Source organism: Mandrillus leucophaeus, unplaced genomic scaffold (genome assembly GCF_000951045.1).
Source record: "Mandrillus leucophaeus isolate KB7577 unplaced genomic scaffold, Mleu.le_1.0 Scaffold95, whole genome shotgun sequence".
NCBI lineage: Eukaryota > Metazoa > Chordata > Mammalia > Primates > Cercopithecidae > Mandrillus > Mandrillus leucophaeus.
In genome coordinates this window covers 115,172-130,680 of record NW_012110363.1, presented here as the reverse complement: position 1 = coordinate 130,680, position 15,509 = coordinate 115,172, and the positions used below count along the sequence as shown (strand labels likewise).

At 39.1% G+C, this 15,509-nt stretch overlaps 1 protein-coding gene across 1 annotated transcript in view; it reads left to right on the top strand.

Moving 5' to 3' along the window:
* LOC105532349 (protocadherin-23-like) overlaps positions 1–15,509 on the top strand; it is a 151,535-nt gene that overhangs the window by 36,002 nt on the left and 100,024 nt on the right. The window contains 2 exon segments of the mRNA XM_011970529.1: positions 10,966–10,991; positions 10,994–11,143. Coding sequence (XP_011825919.1) covers positions 10,966–10,991; positions 10,994–11,143 — 176 coding nt within the window.

Sequence of the window (15,509 nt, the reverse complement as noted above, 5' to 3'; positions counted from 1 at the left end):
CATGGTGAAACCCGTCTCTACTGAAAATACAAAAAATTAGCCGGGCGTGGTGGTGGGCACCTGTAGTCCCAGCTACTCGGGAGACTGAGGCAGGAGAATGGCGTGAACACGGGAGGCAGAGTTTGCAGTGAGCCAAGATCACACCACTGCACTCCAGCCTGGGCTACAGAGTGAGACTCCATCTCGGGGGGAAAAAAAAAAAAAAAGTGCCACCTAAAGTGCAGAACTGTAAATTCGATGAGAGGACAGGGGAAATAAAGTATTAACGACTCTTAAAACCATGAAAACATGAATATTTTGAAAGAAAGAGTACATAAAAATGATCTTCAAGCTGAGTGCAGTGGCTCACGCCTGTAATCCTAGCACTTTGGGAGGCTGAGGCAGGCAGATGGCTTGAGCCCAGGAATTCGAGGCCAGCCTGGGCAACATGGTGAAACCCTGTCTCCACTAAAAATACAATGTTAACTGGGTGTGGTGGCACACGCCTGTAGTCCCAGCTACTCTGGAGGCTGAGGTAGGAAGACTACTTGAGCCCAGGAGGCGGAGACTGCAGTGAGCTGAGATGGCACCACTGCACTCTAGCTTGGGTGACACAGTGAAATCCTGTCTGAAAAATAAAAACAATAATTAAAAAAAATGGTCTTCAGACTTTAGGGTATATAATAATTACTGGTGGAGCTTGTTACAAATGCAATTCCTAGATCCTTTCCCAAATCTAAAAATCAGAATGTCTGGGTAATCACCCAGGAAATTCTGTTTTTACAAGTAGCCAAAATGATTTTAATGCAGGTGGTCAGGAGATACCCTTTGAGACCCTCCAGGGAATAGAACAAAGAGCGTAGTACTTCACTAGAGGAATGCTTAGAAGTCTGAGGAGGAGGAAGGACCATTGGAAAAGTCCAAGGGATTATTAGGGAAGGCAAAAAGAAAACTGTAATATTGCAAAAGGAAAGAGACAAAGAGCAAGGGGTCATCATGGCTCCGATAGATGATAGGAGTCAGGGAACATGAGGGTGGAGATGACCTCCAGCTGGCTGTCTTTCACTTTCACCCTGTCTGTATTCTTTTGTTTCAGGTGTGCTTCTTATACACAACATATGGTTGGATTTATTTTGAAATCTACTCTGATAGTGTTTGTCCTTTAACTAGAGCATTTTGTCTGTCTGTCTTTTCTGAAGTCTTTCCCCCTTTAAATCTGCCACTAGTTCTTGGTCTCACTCATGTTGACATATTTCCTCATTTTTTGTGTGATTTTTTTAAAAATTGTGGGCTTGGATCTTTATCTAAGAGAATTCTTTGAATCTTTCGGTGAAGGTGGGTTTCTTTGGAAGGTATCTAGGTATTTGTGTTTCTTTTGCCCGAGTGTCCTAGAGACATACTTCCTTCTACCATTTTAATCTAAATTCTTGGCTTGAAATTTTTCACCTCATCCTATATTGTGAGTTCAGACTACAAACTGGTGTGAGTGCTGGTTTTTAGTTAGGAATTCTCAAAGGAAATTTTTGCCACCTCTTATTTATCACTGAATTTCAAGCCAGACAATTTTCTTTGGAATCTACTGGGGATACAAGAGCTTATTTCTAGTTTACCCTTAAACTGAAACCTTTGTGGACCTAATTTTATTGGAGAAACTCTTGTGAGATTCTCCATCCCCAGTCTACTCCTACCCGCGGTCGGCTCTGGTCTTGTCTTCTGGCCCTATGAGCTCCACAAGGTCAGTCAAAGGAAAGTTTAAGGTCACTAGGATTTTGCGAATGCCCTGAGGGCCAAAGCCAAATTCAATATGCTGCTTCTTCTCTAGGTTTCTGATATCACTTAAACTTTTTGCCTTCTTTATTGTCAATTTATTGATGCATTTACGAGGATGTGTTTTTATATTTTATGGAGCGCTTGCTTTCAGGAGGAAGGTTAGTCAGAGTCCCTAGTGCTAGAACACAAAACTTTCTTTTAGTAGTCCTTTCAGCGATGGTCTGCAAGATGGAAATTATCTATCTGTGTTTGTTTTAGTTTATACTTAATTTTATAAAGTTAAGAGGAACTTAACTTTCCTCTGCATTTACCAGAGGAAGCTCTGCATTTACCAGAAATTGGGAACATTTACAAAGAAGACAGGTAAGGGAGTCTTTATCTGGACACTTGATTTTTCTGAAAGGACAACTAGATTCTAGATTCAACACCTTCTGCGATTGGAGGGGGGTGGCTACTCATCTCTTCCCAGATGGCTGAGCTTGTCAGAGGATGAGGATAAAGCAAGCTGTTGCTTCTTATTATCTCAGCCTTATTGGTTTAGAGAAGATCCCATATTTAGTCTGGCAGGTTGGGGTGACTTGTGGGGTGATGGCACTAGTGGGGAACTAGAAATCCTTGAAAGTCCATATAGAAAATAAAAACTTAATGAAACAAATAATAATAATAATAAGCCTTTTATTGCTGGACAAACATGTCCAGCAATAAACAGTTCATAATTTGTGTGTGTATGCAAGTCTGTGTGTGTGTGTGTGTGTGTGTAGTTAGTTCATGCTATACTCAGGTGAGTTGGAAGCACCCAGCTATAACTGTGTTTAAATTGCCTAATATACATAATTCATAGAAATAGCAAAATGCCTAAAAGCAATCAGTGCCTTCATAGAGTAGGGGTTCCCAACCCCCGGGCCACTGACTGGTACTGGTCTGTGGCCTGTTGGGAACCAGGCCACACAGTGGGAGGTGAGTGAGCATTACCGCCTGAGCTCTAGCTCCTGTCAGATCAGTGCCAGCGTTAGATTCTTATAGGAGCACTAACCCTATTATGAACTATGCATGCAGGAGATCTAGGTTGCGCACTCCTTATGAGACTCTAACTAAGGCCTGATGATCTGAGGTGGACCACTTTTATCCTGAAACCATTCCCCTGCCACCCTTATCCTGTGGAAAAATTGTCTTCCACAAAATCAGTCCCTAGTGCCAGAAAGGTTGAGGACCACTGATTTGGAGGTTAAATATATTGAATAGCTAAAAACTATTGTATAAATAAGAAGGCACCTATTCAGAAGAAACTGTTTATGAAGGCAGTATTTTTCACTCTGCTAAACCTATGTCATCTGTAGATTTCTATTTTCAGTATTTATACTACTCTAAATATTTTTGTAATGTTTTTATTGCAGTTGCATTAATTTCTGTAATTTTTGAATGGTATTATAAAAACAGCAAGTATTTGAATATGCTTTCCAAACTATAACCCCCTCCAAATTTTGCCCACATGCCTCCTCTTTACACTCCCATTGAGATCCTGTAGTGTAATCCCTTATTAACATTTCCTGACAAAGACCACCTTTTGGTACATACTTTGCTGGAGTTACTTAAAAGCTTTTCCTTCAATTGCCCCCTTTTTTCCCCCTGTTGTCCACCATTCCCAAAATCTCTCTGCTTCTTGTTGGTCATGCTGAACATAAGACAAACCCATCACAAATGCCATTCTCTAAATGAACCTTTCCATCACTAGAAGCCAGTTTCCTTGACATAGCTTTCATGTCAGCAAACCAGAACAAGAACCTCCTGAAGGCATGGCCAGTGGGTGTCCCTCTTCCTGAACTTCTGGCCATCCCTTCTTTTTCTGCATTTTCCCTGAAGTCTGACTTCTCAGATAATTTTCAAAACCTTTAACTTCTGTAAAGCTCATCTTTTTAATGGAGACTAACCTGTTGCTGTTGGTGAAAATAAAGGTCAAAAATAATATTGAAAGGATTTTCTGATATCTTCTACCTAAAGTTAATATTGGTAAATTTAGTTTCCAATATACAAAATACATGTGATTATACCTTTTGTGATGAGATTGATAGGAAAAAAAAAAAAAAAAAAGATGGTAAGTGTTGCCTAAAAATCAAAATCACAAAATTCCACACCTTTTTCTAGTTAAAGTTCTGAATTTTACTTGTATATAGATGTGTAAATGGTTGCTGTGCAGTTATGGATATGTAGGTTGGCTTTAGAATAAAAGTAAATATCTTAGATGTAGAAGATACCAACTAGCAGGTATTTAGCATTACTCTTACAGATGCAATGTCACTGTAAGCCAAGGCCTTGCTTCTGTTTTGTGTGTCTGGGGACCAGTGTGTGCACATGACTCAAGTCAGCCTCAGAAAGTAGTCAGTTGGCAAAGCATAGATGTACAATGTCACCTTCAAGTTGAAAAAAAATTTTTTAAAACTATGGATCTTCACAGATTGTTCTTTAATTTTGCAGTTCTTTCTGCAGAGATGTTTTCCAATGATTTGTTTGTTTGTGGTGCTACTTGTTAAATGTATAATCTAAGTTGTGGATTGTGATGAGATTTTTCATGTTAAAGTAATTAAAATCAAAGAAATTCAGGGTAGAATGTCTTGGAGATAAGAACAACTTTTTCAGAAAGTTATTGAACAATCGCCATGTGCTCATGCTATAGTTCTTTCTTTACTTGTATCCTGTCAGCTGAGTTCCTCAGAGCTCCATAAGGCAGCGCTTATGCGTTTCCTTATATTTCCAATGAAGAAGCAGATGCCAAGAAAAGGTTCATGATTTCTATCAAGTAACATCAGTAGGTGGAGCAGCCAGGACCTGCTCACCTTATCACAATAGAAAACTTCAAATGAGCAGATTCCAGTTTCTGAGATAGAACCAAGACTGTAGAATGAAATTAAAGGAAGAGGAAGGCATTTTTATTTATCATCATTTCACAAATATTTTATTGCTGGAATTAGCTATGCATTTTCTAACTTTCATTTTTCAAAAACTCCAAAATAAGGCTTCTGGTTTATTACTTAAATAGTATTCATCAACTATCTGTTATTTTCTTAAAGTAATCATAGCAACACATTGAAATACATATCATGTGAATCAGCATTTGGTTACAACTGTCCCACAAAAAATGCACGAGTTTTACCATAAAGGCTGTGATTTCCCTTAGTTGTTGAATCCTAAGTAGACATGAAAGGATAGTAATAATAGAAACACGGGCTTAGTCATATTCACCATGTTTATAAAAGTATTAGTTCATGTCCATTGTCACAAATCTTCCCATGAAGTAAGAAGAAGGCAGAAATAATATGCTTTTGAAGATATAGGGACGTAGAGACACAGTTTGTAAATCATAATGAGTGTTATTAAATGAAATTTATAGGAAGTCATTGTTTTGAATGGAGCTCCTGCACTAGGCCCAACAGACCAGACCAAAACGGCATCACTCATGCTAAAGTTTCATGGCCACCAAGCTGAAATGAAGCTGTTTATTTCATCTTTCAAGAAATCAGGAGAGAGAGGGATAATAAATAGCCAAATCCCCAAATGAGCCAATTTTAGCTGGCATGATAAGAAAGTCCCATCTGATTTAACCTTTGCAAGGAAAGTAGCTGTGAAACGACTTTTTGTTCCCTGTTTCTGCTTTCCTTTTCTGTCTATAAAGCCAGCCACTTCTGCTCAGCTCGTGGGAACATAGTCTACGTTATAAAACGAGGTGTTTCTCATTTCTAGAATTGCAAATAAAAGCCAATTAAGATCTTTAAACTAAATTTGTTGTCATTTTATCTTTGGGCAATGTTTATTGAGCATTAACTGCCTGATTTAACTGTCATGCCAAACCTTTGATGTGGGAGCGATTTTTACCTCCATTTCACAAATGAGCAAATGAATCCAAAGAAGATCAACAGCCCATAAATGTGGTGAGAAAGTGACAACCAAAATGTGAACTGAGACAGTCTGGCTTCAGAATTCCCACTTTACTGTATGCCTTCTGCCAGTGTTCATGTCCTAGGACTGCCATAACAAAGCACCAGGCCCTGGGTGGCTTAGACAGCAGAATCTTATTCTTTAACAGTTCTGGAAGCCAGAAGTCTGAAATCAAGGTGTCAAGAGCATTAGTTCCTTCTGGAGACCCCCTTAGCTTCTGGTGTTCGTTGGTGATCTTTGGCACTCCTTGGCCTATGGCAGCATAACTCTCATCTCTGTCTCCAGTTTGGCATGGCCTTCTTTTCTGTGTCTTCCTGTGTCCTTCCTTGTGTATGGACACTGGTCATTGGGTTTAGGGCACCCTTAAAACCAGGATGATTTCCTCTTGAGATCCTTAACTAATTATATCTACAAAGACCCTTTTCCACATGTCATATTCTGAGGATCCAAGTGGACATAAATTGGATGAGACATGATCCAACTTATTATATTACCTTTCTAAATGTATGCTATCTTAAAATAATACTTTATTATTTTCTCAATTATTGCCAAATTTATGATCTTTACATGATACTCCCTCAACTGTGAGGACCACCCCTAGGTCCTGGTCTTCAAGGGTTTTGGGTTTTGCTTTAAGTAAATGATTTCCTTTAAACTGAATATTTAAATCGGTGTTATGTCTGTTGTTGGTGGTGGGTTGGTGTAAATAGTGGTGTTCAGAGTTGATTCTCTCAAATGATCAGTGTTTCAAATGACAAAAGTGAGAAAGAATAATAGTAAGCCATCTGTGTCCACTGGAAATGTATTTGGGCCTCCCCAAAAGGGACTATCAGCCCACATCCATGTTGCCAACCTGTGTCAGTACCCAGCTTTATAAAATCAGAAAGGTTTATTGAAAAGATTTTGAAATATTAACTTAGGGGACCACATTGTAAACCTCATGCAAACTATAAGAGTCCACCATCTACAGTAGAGGAAGAAATGCAAAATATACATCCATCCAGGGCTGGTTTAGAGAAGTCTATGGACCAGAAATCTGTACCATTTAAGTAGAGGGGCTGGACATGTTGGAATAAGGAGTGTCATTACAGCCTCCTCCAAAATGCTCCTTGGTGGCAGGCTGCCAGGTCAGACTGGCCACTGGTCAGCTCTTCCAGCGGACTTTCTATACATGCTTTGCAGTGAAGTATTGATGCTACTCCAGTTCCTCCTACTTTCCCTTTCCCCGAAATATTTTTAAATCATTCATTATTGGTTATTTCTTGGCACATGGAATTACCCATCTAATACCTTGTAGTCCTTAGGAGAAAAGGAAGGGAACTAGCATTGTATTAAGGAGTCAGTATATGTCAGACACTATGCTACTGTACTTTGTAGTACTGTACCATAGTACATCAGTACTTTGTTTATATATGCAATATAATTTTATCCTCATAGCAGTTCTGCACAGTAAATGGTATTAGTCTGATTCTTCAGTCTGTTTAAAGTGATAAACAGAAGCTCAGAGCACTTAAGAAACTGCTGAAGATCAAACTGGGGATTGATAGAACCAAGATTTGAACCCAGTTGTATGTGATGCAAAAATCTGACTCCATGCTCCTTTCTTACTCCATCAACCCTAAATAATAGATTTCTTGCCTTGCTTTTAAGAAGCCGTTTCCCATATGGAAAATATCTAGGATGCCAGGTTTATGTAGGAAGTCTGTTTCTGCTAAGATTTAATCAAAATCATTCCCAAATAAACCTAGCACAGAGAACATAAAATTAGCATATAGAATCAGAAATCGAACATTCATAGCATTTGAAGGCAAGGATTACAAACATTACAAATGTCACTCGTTTGTTTATGCAGTACTGATGCAAGAAGGAGACTGGTATTTTAAATCGAAATGATGATTATATCCTCTGAATATATCGCATTGATTAAAGTGGTCTTCTGTCACAGACATATCTTTAATATATCATCCTAAGCAGGTTCACAAGAGTTAGATACATACAAATCTGAAGTCAGACATTATCATAAAAAATCAGGGTATTTTAAAAATTCAGTTTTGTGACACAAAGTTTGCAGCTTGTTATGGTGAATACTCCACATCAAGAGGGGGAGTATGGGTTTAAAATGCAAATGAGTAGAGTTAAATATGGGGTAGACTTTTTGATGGGTGTCTAGGAGTTATGAATTATTTCTCTATAGTTTTTGAACATAAGGTATCTTCCCACTGGCCAGGGACAAATTTTGTGGTCTTAAGTAGAAGCAGCTCAATAAATGACTTTTCAGGGTCCCATGAATTCGACTTTAAGCATGAAGAGTTACTTACATAGGCGCCTGATCTGGTGACTTTCTTTATTAAATGGGCAAATTAGGTACAATTCGTGTGTAATGCATTAAAAATAATTATGTATGTTGACTAAATAAGGACATGTTGTTACCAAAGGTACAAAAGTTATTTTATACACTGAAACTACATTGCATGGGACAAAGTTGTTGTGGGGTGATTTTCCCTTTCTGAGTTAACTGATTTTTAAATGTAATACATCAGGACCTAGAGGAATTCCTTCATTAATATCATAACTGCCACTTAAGTAGACTAGCATCTTTGTAAGGTCTATCCGTTCCGTTCTATTATCTATTCTTGCCTTGGTAGCACACACTCTAAATTGTTACAGATGTATAGTAATGTAAATATTTGATCTGCAGTTCTGACACCACATTACTCTTCTGCTATGGACTACATATTTGTGCCCCTCCAAAATTCGCATGTTGAAACCCTCACCCCTAATGGGATGGAATTAGGAGATAGGGTCTTTGGGAGTTAATTATGTTTCAATAAAGTCATAACAGTGGCGCTCCACAGTGGGATAAGTGGCCTTATATGAAGAGAGGGACTAGAGCTTGCTTCTTCTGCCATGTGAGGATACAAGAAGATGGCTGTCTGCAAACCAGGAAGAGAGCCCTGTGCAGACACCAAATCTGCTGGCACCATGATCTTGGGCTTCCCAGCCTCCAGAAGTGTGAGCGACCCAGTCTATGCTACTTTTGCTATAGCAACCAAACTGACTAAGACATCTTCTTTCTTGTTTGTTAATTCTGACTAATCTCAAGCCATGATTTTTTCCAGGTTGGTTTGTTCATTTGTTAATTCATTCAACAAATAATTACCAAGCACCTTTTCTGAGCGTGGGACTGTGCCAGACCCTGTTTGGTAGTGGTGAATGAGACAGACACAGTCCTTGCCCTCATGGGCTTTAATTTGTGGAGGGGGACAAACAAAAACAAGAAAACAGAAAACACCGCAGGTTATGATCGGTTTCATGAAGGAAACAATGGGGGAGTTAGGCAGAGAATAACAAGAGCCTGTTTTGTAAGGGTGGCGTAATTAGGACTTGTAGTTTTTGTCTGCCCAGCACGCACTTGTTTATTTACTTGGAAAACCTTGACATGTGAACAAGCTGACATTGGTCAAACGTCTTAGCCCTTCAAGCCATAGTGATTATTTCATCTAACTAGTAACTCAAGACAGGCCCGTAGAAAAAGTGAGATCGGTACCAATCAGCATCTAGTCAGGAAAACAGAAGCAATAACATTTATAGTAACGGAAATAATTTACTATAGACAGTTGGTTACCGGGATAATGGAAGACAGAAAAGCCAAAAAGGAAACACTGAGGTTGACATATGATGGAAGCAACTGTCACCCCTAGGCTGGGGAAACTAAGCTGAAGATTTGGCATCATCAAAACTTAGCATTAGTGAGGATGCCCTGCAGAGCTGGGACCTAGACATCTTGGGCGAAGGCACAGCCAGATGGGGGACTGATGCCCCAAGCCACTGTTACAGCCGCCTTGCAGATCTATTCCACCAGTGGGAGGTACTGGCAGGAAAGTGGACATCACGAGGAGGAGAGAAGGGGCTTTTTCATGCTTTCTTCTGTGTTTAGTATTCCTCCCAAGTCCTTTGGCACCAACTGCACCATTTTCCTCAGAAATGCCACCATCAACTGTATCAGCCACACAAGGCCTTTTGGACAGTGAGCACTGCCCTCACCAGGCCTCGTCGGGTTACAGGAGCCACACCATGGTGACCAGAGTACTTCCTGGGCCCTGCCCCTAAAGGTTTGAACATAGCTCTGCACTAACCCTCTGAGACACCTGAGTCTCAGCTGCACAGAGATGCCTCGGAGCGGTGGATGCCAGCCCTGCGGTGCCACCTCAGGGCTCCAAGACACACCATGGCTCGCTGTCCTCCTCTTTTTGATAGAGGTAGCAATACTGCCTTTTTCCTTCTGTTTCTGCAACCCTGAGAAGGTCGCAGTTTCTTGGAGTTACTGTTCATCATCCCCTTCTTATTCTTTTGACTTTCCCATACTTGTGTAATCAGTTTCTTTAATTAAATAGCCACTAAAATTCTTAGGATGGTTTCAGTTTTCCTGATTAGACCCTGACCAAAACGAATATATTGAATATAATTCACAAAATGAAGGAAGTGATTGAATGTATAGATATGCATGTTTGCTGATAAATGACCTAGCAGCCACGCTCAGATGTAGGTCCAGCTTATTTATACAGGCATACCCCACTTCATTGTGCTTCACAGATGGTGTGCTTTTTACAAATTAAGGGTTTGTGGCAACTCTCCTCAAGCAAATGTATTAGCGTTATGGGGACACTTTGTGTCTCTGTGTCACATTTTGATAATTCTCACAATATTTCAAACTTTTTCGTTATTATTATACCTGTATGATGATCTGTGATCAGTGATCTTTGATATTACTATTGTAATTGTTTGCGGATGCCACAAACCATGCCCATGAAAGACTGCGAACATAACTGATAAATGTTGTGTGTACTCTGATTGCTCCGCCCATTGGCTGTTTCCTGTCTTTCTCTCCCCAGGCTGCCCTAATTCCCGAGACACAGCAATGTTGGAATTTGGCAGTTAGTAACCCTGTAATGGCCTCTAAGTGTCCGAGTGAAAGGAAGAGTGGCCTCTCTCTCTCTTTAAATCAAAAGCTAGATATGATTAAGCATAGTGACGAAGGCATGTCAAAAATGCAGATAAGCCAAAAGCTAGTCCTCTTGCACAGTTATCCAAATTGTGATTGTAAAGGAAAAGTTCTTGAAGGGAATTAAAAGTACTACTCCAGTGAACACACAAATGATAAGAAAGCAAAAGAGACTCATTGCTGAGTCAGAAAGTTTGAGTGGTCTGGATAGATCAAACCAGTCGCAACATTCCCTTAAGCCAAAGCCTGGTCCAGAGCAAGGTCCTAACTCTTTTTAAACATAGGAGGGCTGAAAGAGATGAAGAAGCTGCAGAAAAAAATTTGAAGCTAGCAGAGGTTGGTTCATGAGGTTTAAGGAAAGACGCCATCTCCATTACCTAAAAGTGTAAGGTGAAACAGCAAGTGCTGATGGAGAAGCTGCAGCAAGGTATCTAGAAAATCTAGCTAAGATTATTGGTGAAGGTGATTACACTAAACAATAGATTTTCAGGGTAGATGAAGCAGCCTTATATGAAATAAGATACCCTCTAGGACTTTCATAGCTAGAGAGGAGAAGTCAATGCCTGGCTTCAAAGCTTAAAGGGGCAGGCTGACTCTTTTGTTAGGGGCTAATGCAGCTGGTGACTTTAAGTGGAACAATGCTAATTTATCATTCTGAAAGTCCTAGGACTCTTAAGAAATATACTGTGTCAGCCGGGCGCGGTGGCTCAAGCCTGTAATCCCAGCACTTTGGGAGGCCGAGACGGGCGGATCACGAGGTCAGGAGATCGAGACCATCCTGGCTAACATGGTGAAACCCCGTCTCTACTAAAAAAATACAAAAAACTAGCTGGGCGAGGTGGCAGGCACCTGTAGTCCCAGCTACTCGGGAGGCTGAGGCAGGAGAATGGCATAAACCCGGGAGGCGGAGCTTGCAGTGAGCTGAGATCCAGCCACTGCACTCCAACCTGGGCGACAGAGCGAGACTCCGTCTCAAAAAAAAAGAAATATACTGTGTCTACTCCGACTATGCTTTATAAAAGGAACAACAGAGCCTGGATGACAAACAGATGTTATCTGTTTACAGATATCATCTGTCTACAGCCTGGTTTACAGAATATTTTAAACCCACTGTTGAGACCTATTATTTACAAAAAAATTCTTTCAAATCATTACTGCTCACTGACAATGCACATGGCTACTTAAGAGCTCTGATGAAGATGTATAAGGAGGTTTTTTCTTAATGCCTTCTAACACAAGATTCATTCTGCAATCCGTGCATCCCCATCAAGGACTAATTTTGACTTTCAAGTATTTTATTTAAGAAATACATTTCTTAAGGCTATAGCTGCCATAGATATTGAGTCCTCTGATATATTTGGGTAAAATACATTGAAAACTTTCTGGAAAGGATGTACCATTCTAGACGCCATTGAGAACATTTATGATTCATGGAAGTAAGTTAACATAGGAGTTTGAAAGAAGTTGATTCCAACCCTCACGGATGACTTTGAGGGAATCACCACTTCAGTGACGTGGTAAAAATAGCAAGAGGCATAGAATTAGAAGTGGAGCCCGAAGATGTGAAGAATTCCTGCAATCTCATGATAACACTTAAACTGATGAGGAATTGCTTTTTTGGATGAGCAAAGAAAATGGTTTCTTGAGATGGAATCTACTCCTGGTGAAGATGTTGTGAACATTGTTGAAATGACAACAAAAGATTTAGAATATTCCATATACTTAGTTGATAAATCAGCAGCAGGAACTAAGAGGATTGGCTCCAATTTTAATGAAGTTCCAATGTGCGTAAACTATTAGCAAACAGCATTGCATGCTACAGAAACAAACATTTTGTGAAAGGAAGAGTCAATGTGGCAGCCTTCATTGTTGTCTTATTTTAAGAAATTGCCACAGCCACCGCCACCTTCAGTAACCACCACACTGAAAAGTCAGTACCCATCTACATTGAGGCAAGCCCCTCCACCAGCAAAAACATCACCACTCACTAAAATCTCAAATGACCATTAGCACTTTTTTTAGCAATAAAGTATTTTTAAATTAAGATATATACGCTGTTTTCTTTAGACTTACTGTTATTGCACACTGAATAGGCTGCAACATAGTATAAACATAACTTTTTTATGCAATGGAAAATCAAAAAATTTCTGTGTCTCACTTTTTTTGCAGTATTGGCTTTATTGCAGTGGTCTGGAATAAAGCCCACAGTATCTCTAAAGCCCTTCAAGTTCAAAGACAAGTGAATTTACCAATTGTGTTGATTTCTTTTGATGGTTATATTTAGTTGAGTATAATGCTTTCATTTAATAAAAAAAATTAAAATAAAAAAGACTAAACTTTTGGGCTTCTGGAAATAATTAACCCAAGGATTGAGCACTTTCAGACAGGAACTAATTCTGTCTGATATTACCAGGGGAATTAAGGTAAAAACATGGTAGGTTTAAGTGATTAGCCTGTGGATATGCACAGAAAACAGTGGAGTTTCTGATGTTCTTGAAAAATTACTTAGAGACTAGCAATTGATGGACAGGTTTTTTATTCACACAATATTTATAATCCCATTATTACACAGGAATTTTTGATAGATCAGCATATTATATATAGCTAGATATGTGTGTATGTATGTATATGAATGTATGTGTATATATATATGAATGTATGCATTAAGATACATATACAGTATATAGAGTGATGGTCTCTACTTCTAAGACTTCTGTGAAATGAAAAATGGAGGAATATGATAACAGGCATTTTCTTTTTAAAACCTAGTGGAAAACTGAGATTTCAGAGATTTACCTTGTATTGTGAGGTGCTTATAGGGCAGTGTTCTGAAATAATTGAAAACTTTTTTTTTTTTTTTTTTTTGAGATGGAGTCTCGGTCTGTCGCCCAGGCTGGAGCGCAGTGGCATGGTCTTGGCTCACTGCAAGCTCTGCCTCCTGGGTTCATGCCATTCTCCTGCTTCAGCCTCCCGAGTAGCTGGGACTACAGGCACCCGCCACCATACCCGGCTAATTTTTTTGTGTTTTTAGTAGAGACGGAGTTTCACTGTGTTTTTTAGCCAGGATGGTCTTAATGTCCTGACCTCGTGATCCACCCACTTCCGCCTCCCAAAGTGCTGGAATTACAGGCGTGAGCCACGACGCCCCGGGGAAAACTTCTTTTAAATTATTAACAAGGCCCTTCCCTTTGAGAAGTAAGGTTCGCGATTCTCCCCCTACATAAATTCATTTCTTTGAGTGGCTACCATATGCAAGGTTCTAAGCTAAGCCCTCTTCATAATAGCTAACATTTGTGTAATGTTTCATTGTTTACATACAACTTTAAATTTTGTTATCTTCTGCTCACCTATAACTGACAGCTCTTATTTGTCTTTATTGACATTACACTTAGTTACTGATTGGCTTGTATACATTCTTTAAGGGTAAAGATTCTTGAAAAGGTTACATTTGTATAACTCTCTATAACTGATGTCATGTCTCCCTTTTTCTTCCCTTTTCCTTTCCTTCAAATTTATTTGATAACTCATATTATGGCAAATAAAATGGACATTCATCAGTAAAATGTTGTTAAGATAATAAAGTTAATTTTGCTTCATGGACTAACATTCTAGGTGGTATCAAGGATAAAATAAGTGATATGTTGCTTCTTGCTCCCCATTTTCAAATCATCGGGAACCCTCAAAAACTATTATTAAACTGTCTCAGTTAAAAATGCCAGTTTGGGAATTTGGAGGGGGGATAATTAGACACCAAATAGCTCTACCAGAGATAATACTTTTCAGTAGCAGAGTGAATATAGTATAGATATTAATTTTATTAGACTTCACAATTTGCCATATGTTACTGGGACACACCTTAGTAATTTGAGTATTTGAAACATTATTTTTCATGTTCAGCTTTATAGAGACAGCTTCTCCAGAGTTTGTTTATTGTAACCTCAGGGATTGATTTAATGGAAATTACTTCCTTAAATATCTTTATTTCATGGTTCTGAAATTTCCATGATATTCATTCTTGAAACTTTTTGTAGAATAAGAATCCTGTTTTTAAGGAAATGTGCTCTGCATTTATTTCTAGAGGCCCACATTTTAATGTCCAATCTTAGTTTACACCGTAGTTTACAAGTTTCCTTCATAGTTCTAAAAAAGTTAAATAAATAACCAAATATATCTTCTTTTTCTGAATATCTTTAAAATATATTTTTTTCATTTACAAAGGTAACATATAATTATTAAAAATTTTTAAACTATAGGAATGTAAGAAGTGAAAAGTGAGCTTCTCATAATCTCACCACACAAAGATGACTTCCCTTGACAGTTCCTATCCTTTCATATTTTTCAGTGTGCATAGTTCTGTGTGTACACACATTGTATTTGTATTAGTGTTTGTACTCATACTTCACATAGTGTTCTGTAATCAAATGTTCTCAGCAGGTTTTCATGAATTTTTCTTTTACATTAAATAGAGATATTCCATGATTTTAAAAATGTTTGACTGGGCGCGGTGGCTCACACCTGTAATCCCAGCACTTTGGGAGGCCGAGATGGGCAGATCACAAGGTCAGGAGTTCGAGACCAGCTTGTCCAATGTGGTGCAACCCCGCTTTACTAAAACTACAAAAATTAGCTAGGCGTGGTGGTGGACGCCTGTAGTCCTAGCTACTCAGGAGGCTGAGGCAGGAGAATCGCTTGAATCCGGGAGGCAGAGGTTGCAGTGAGCCAAGAGCACACCACTGCACTCCAGACTGGGCAACAGAGTGAGATTCCATCTCAAAAAAAAGTTTGTTCATGTGATTATTACTTTTATGTGTTGACTTGAATAGTCCAC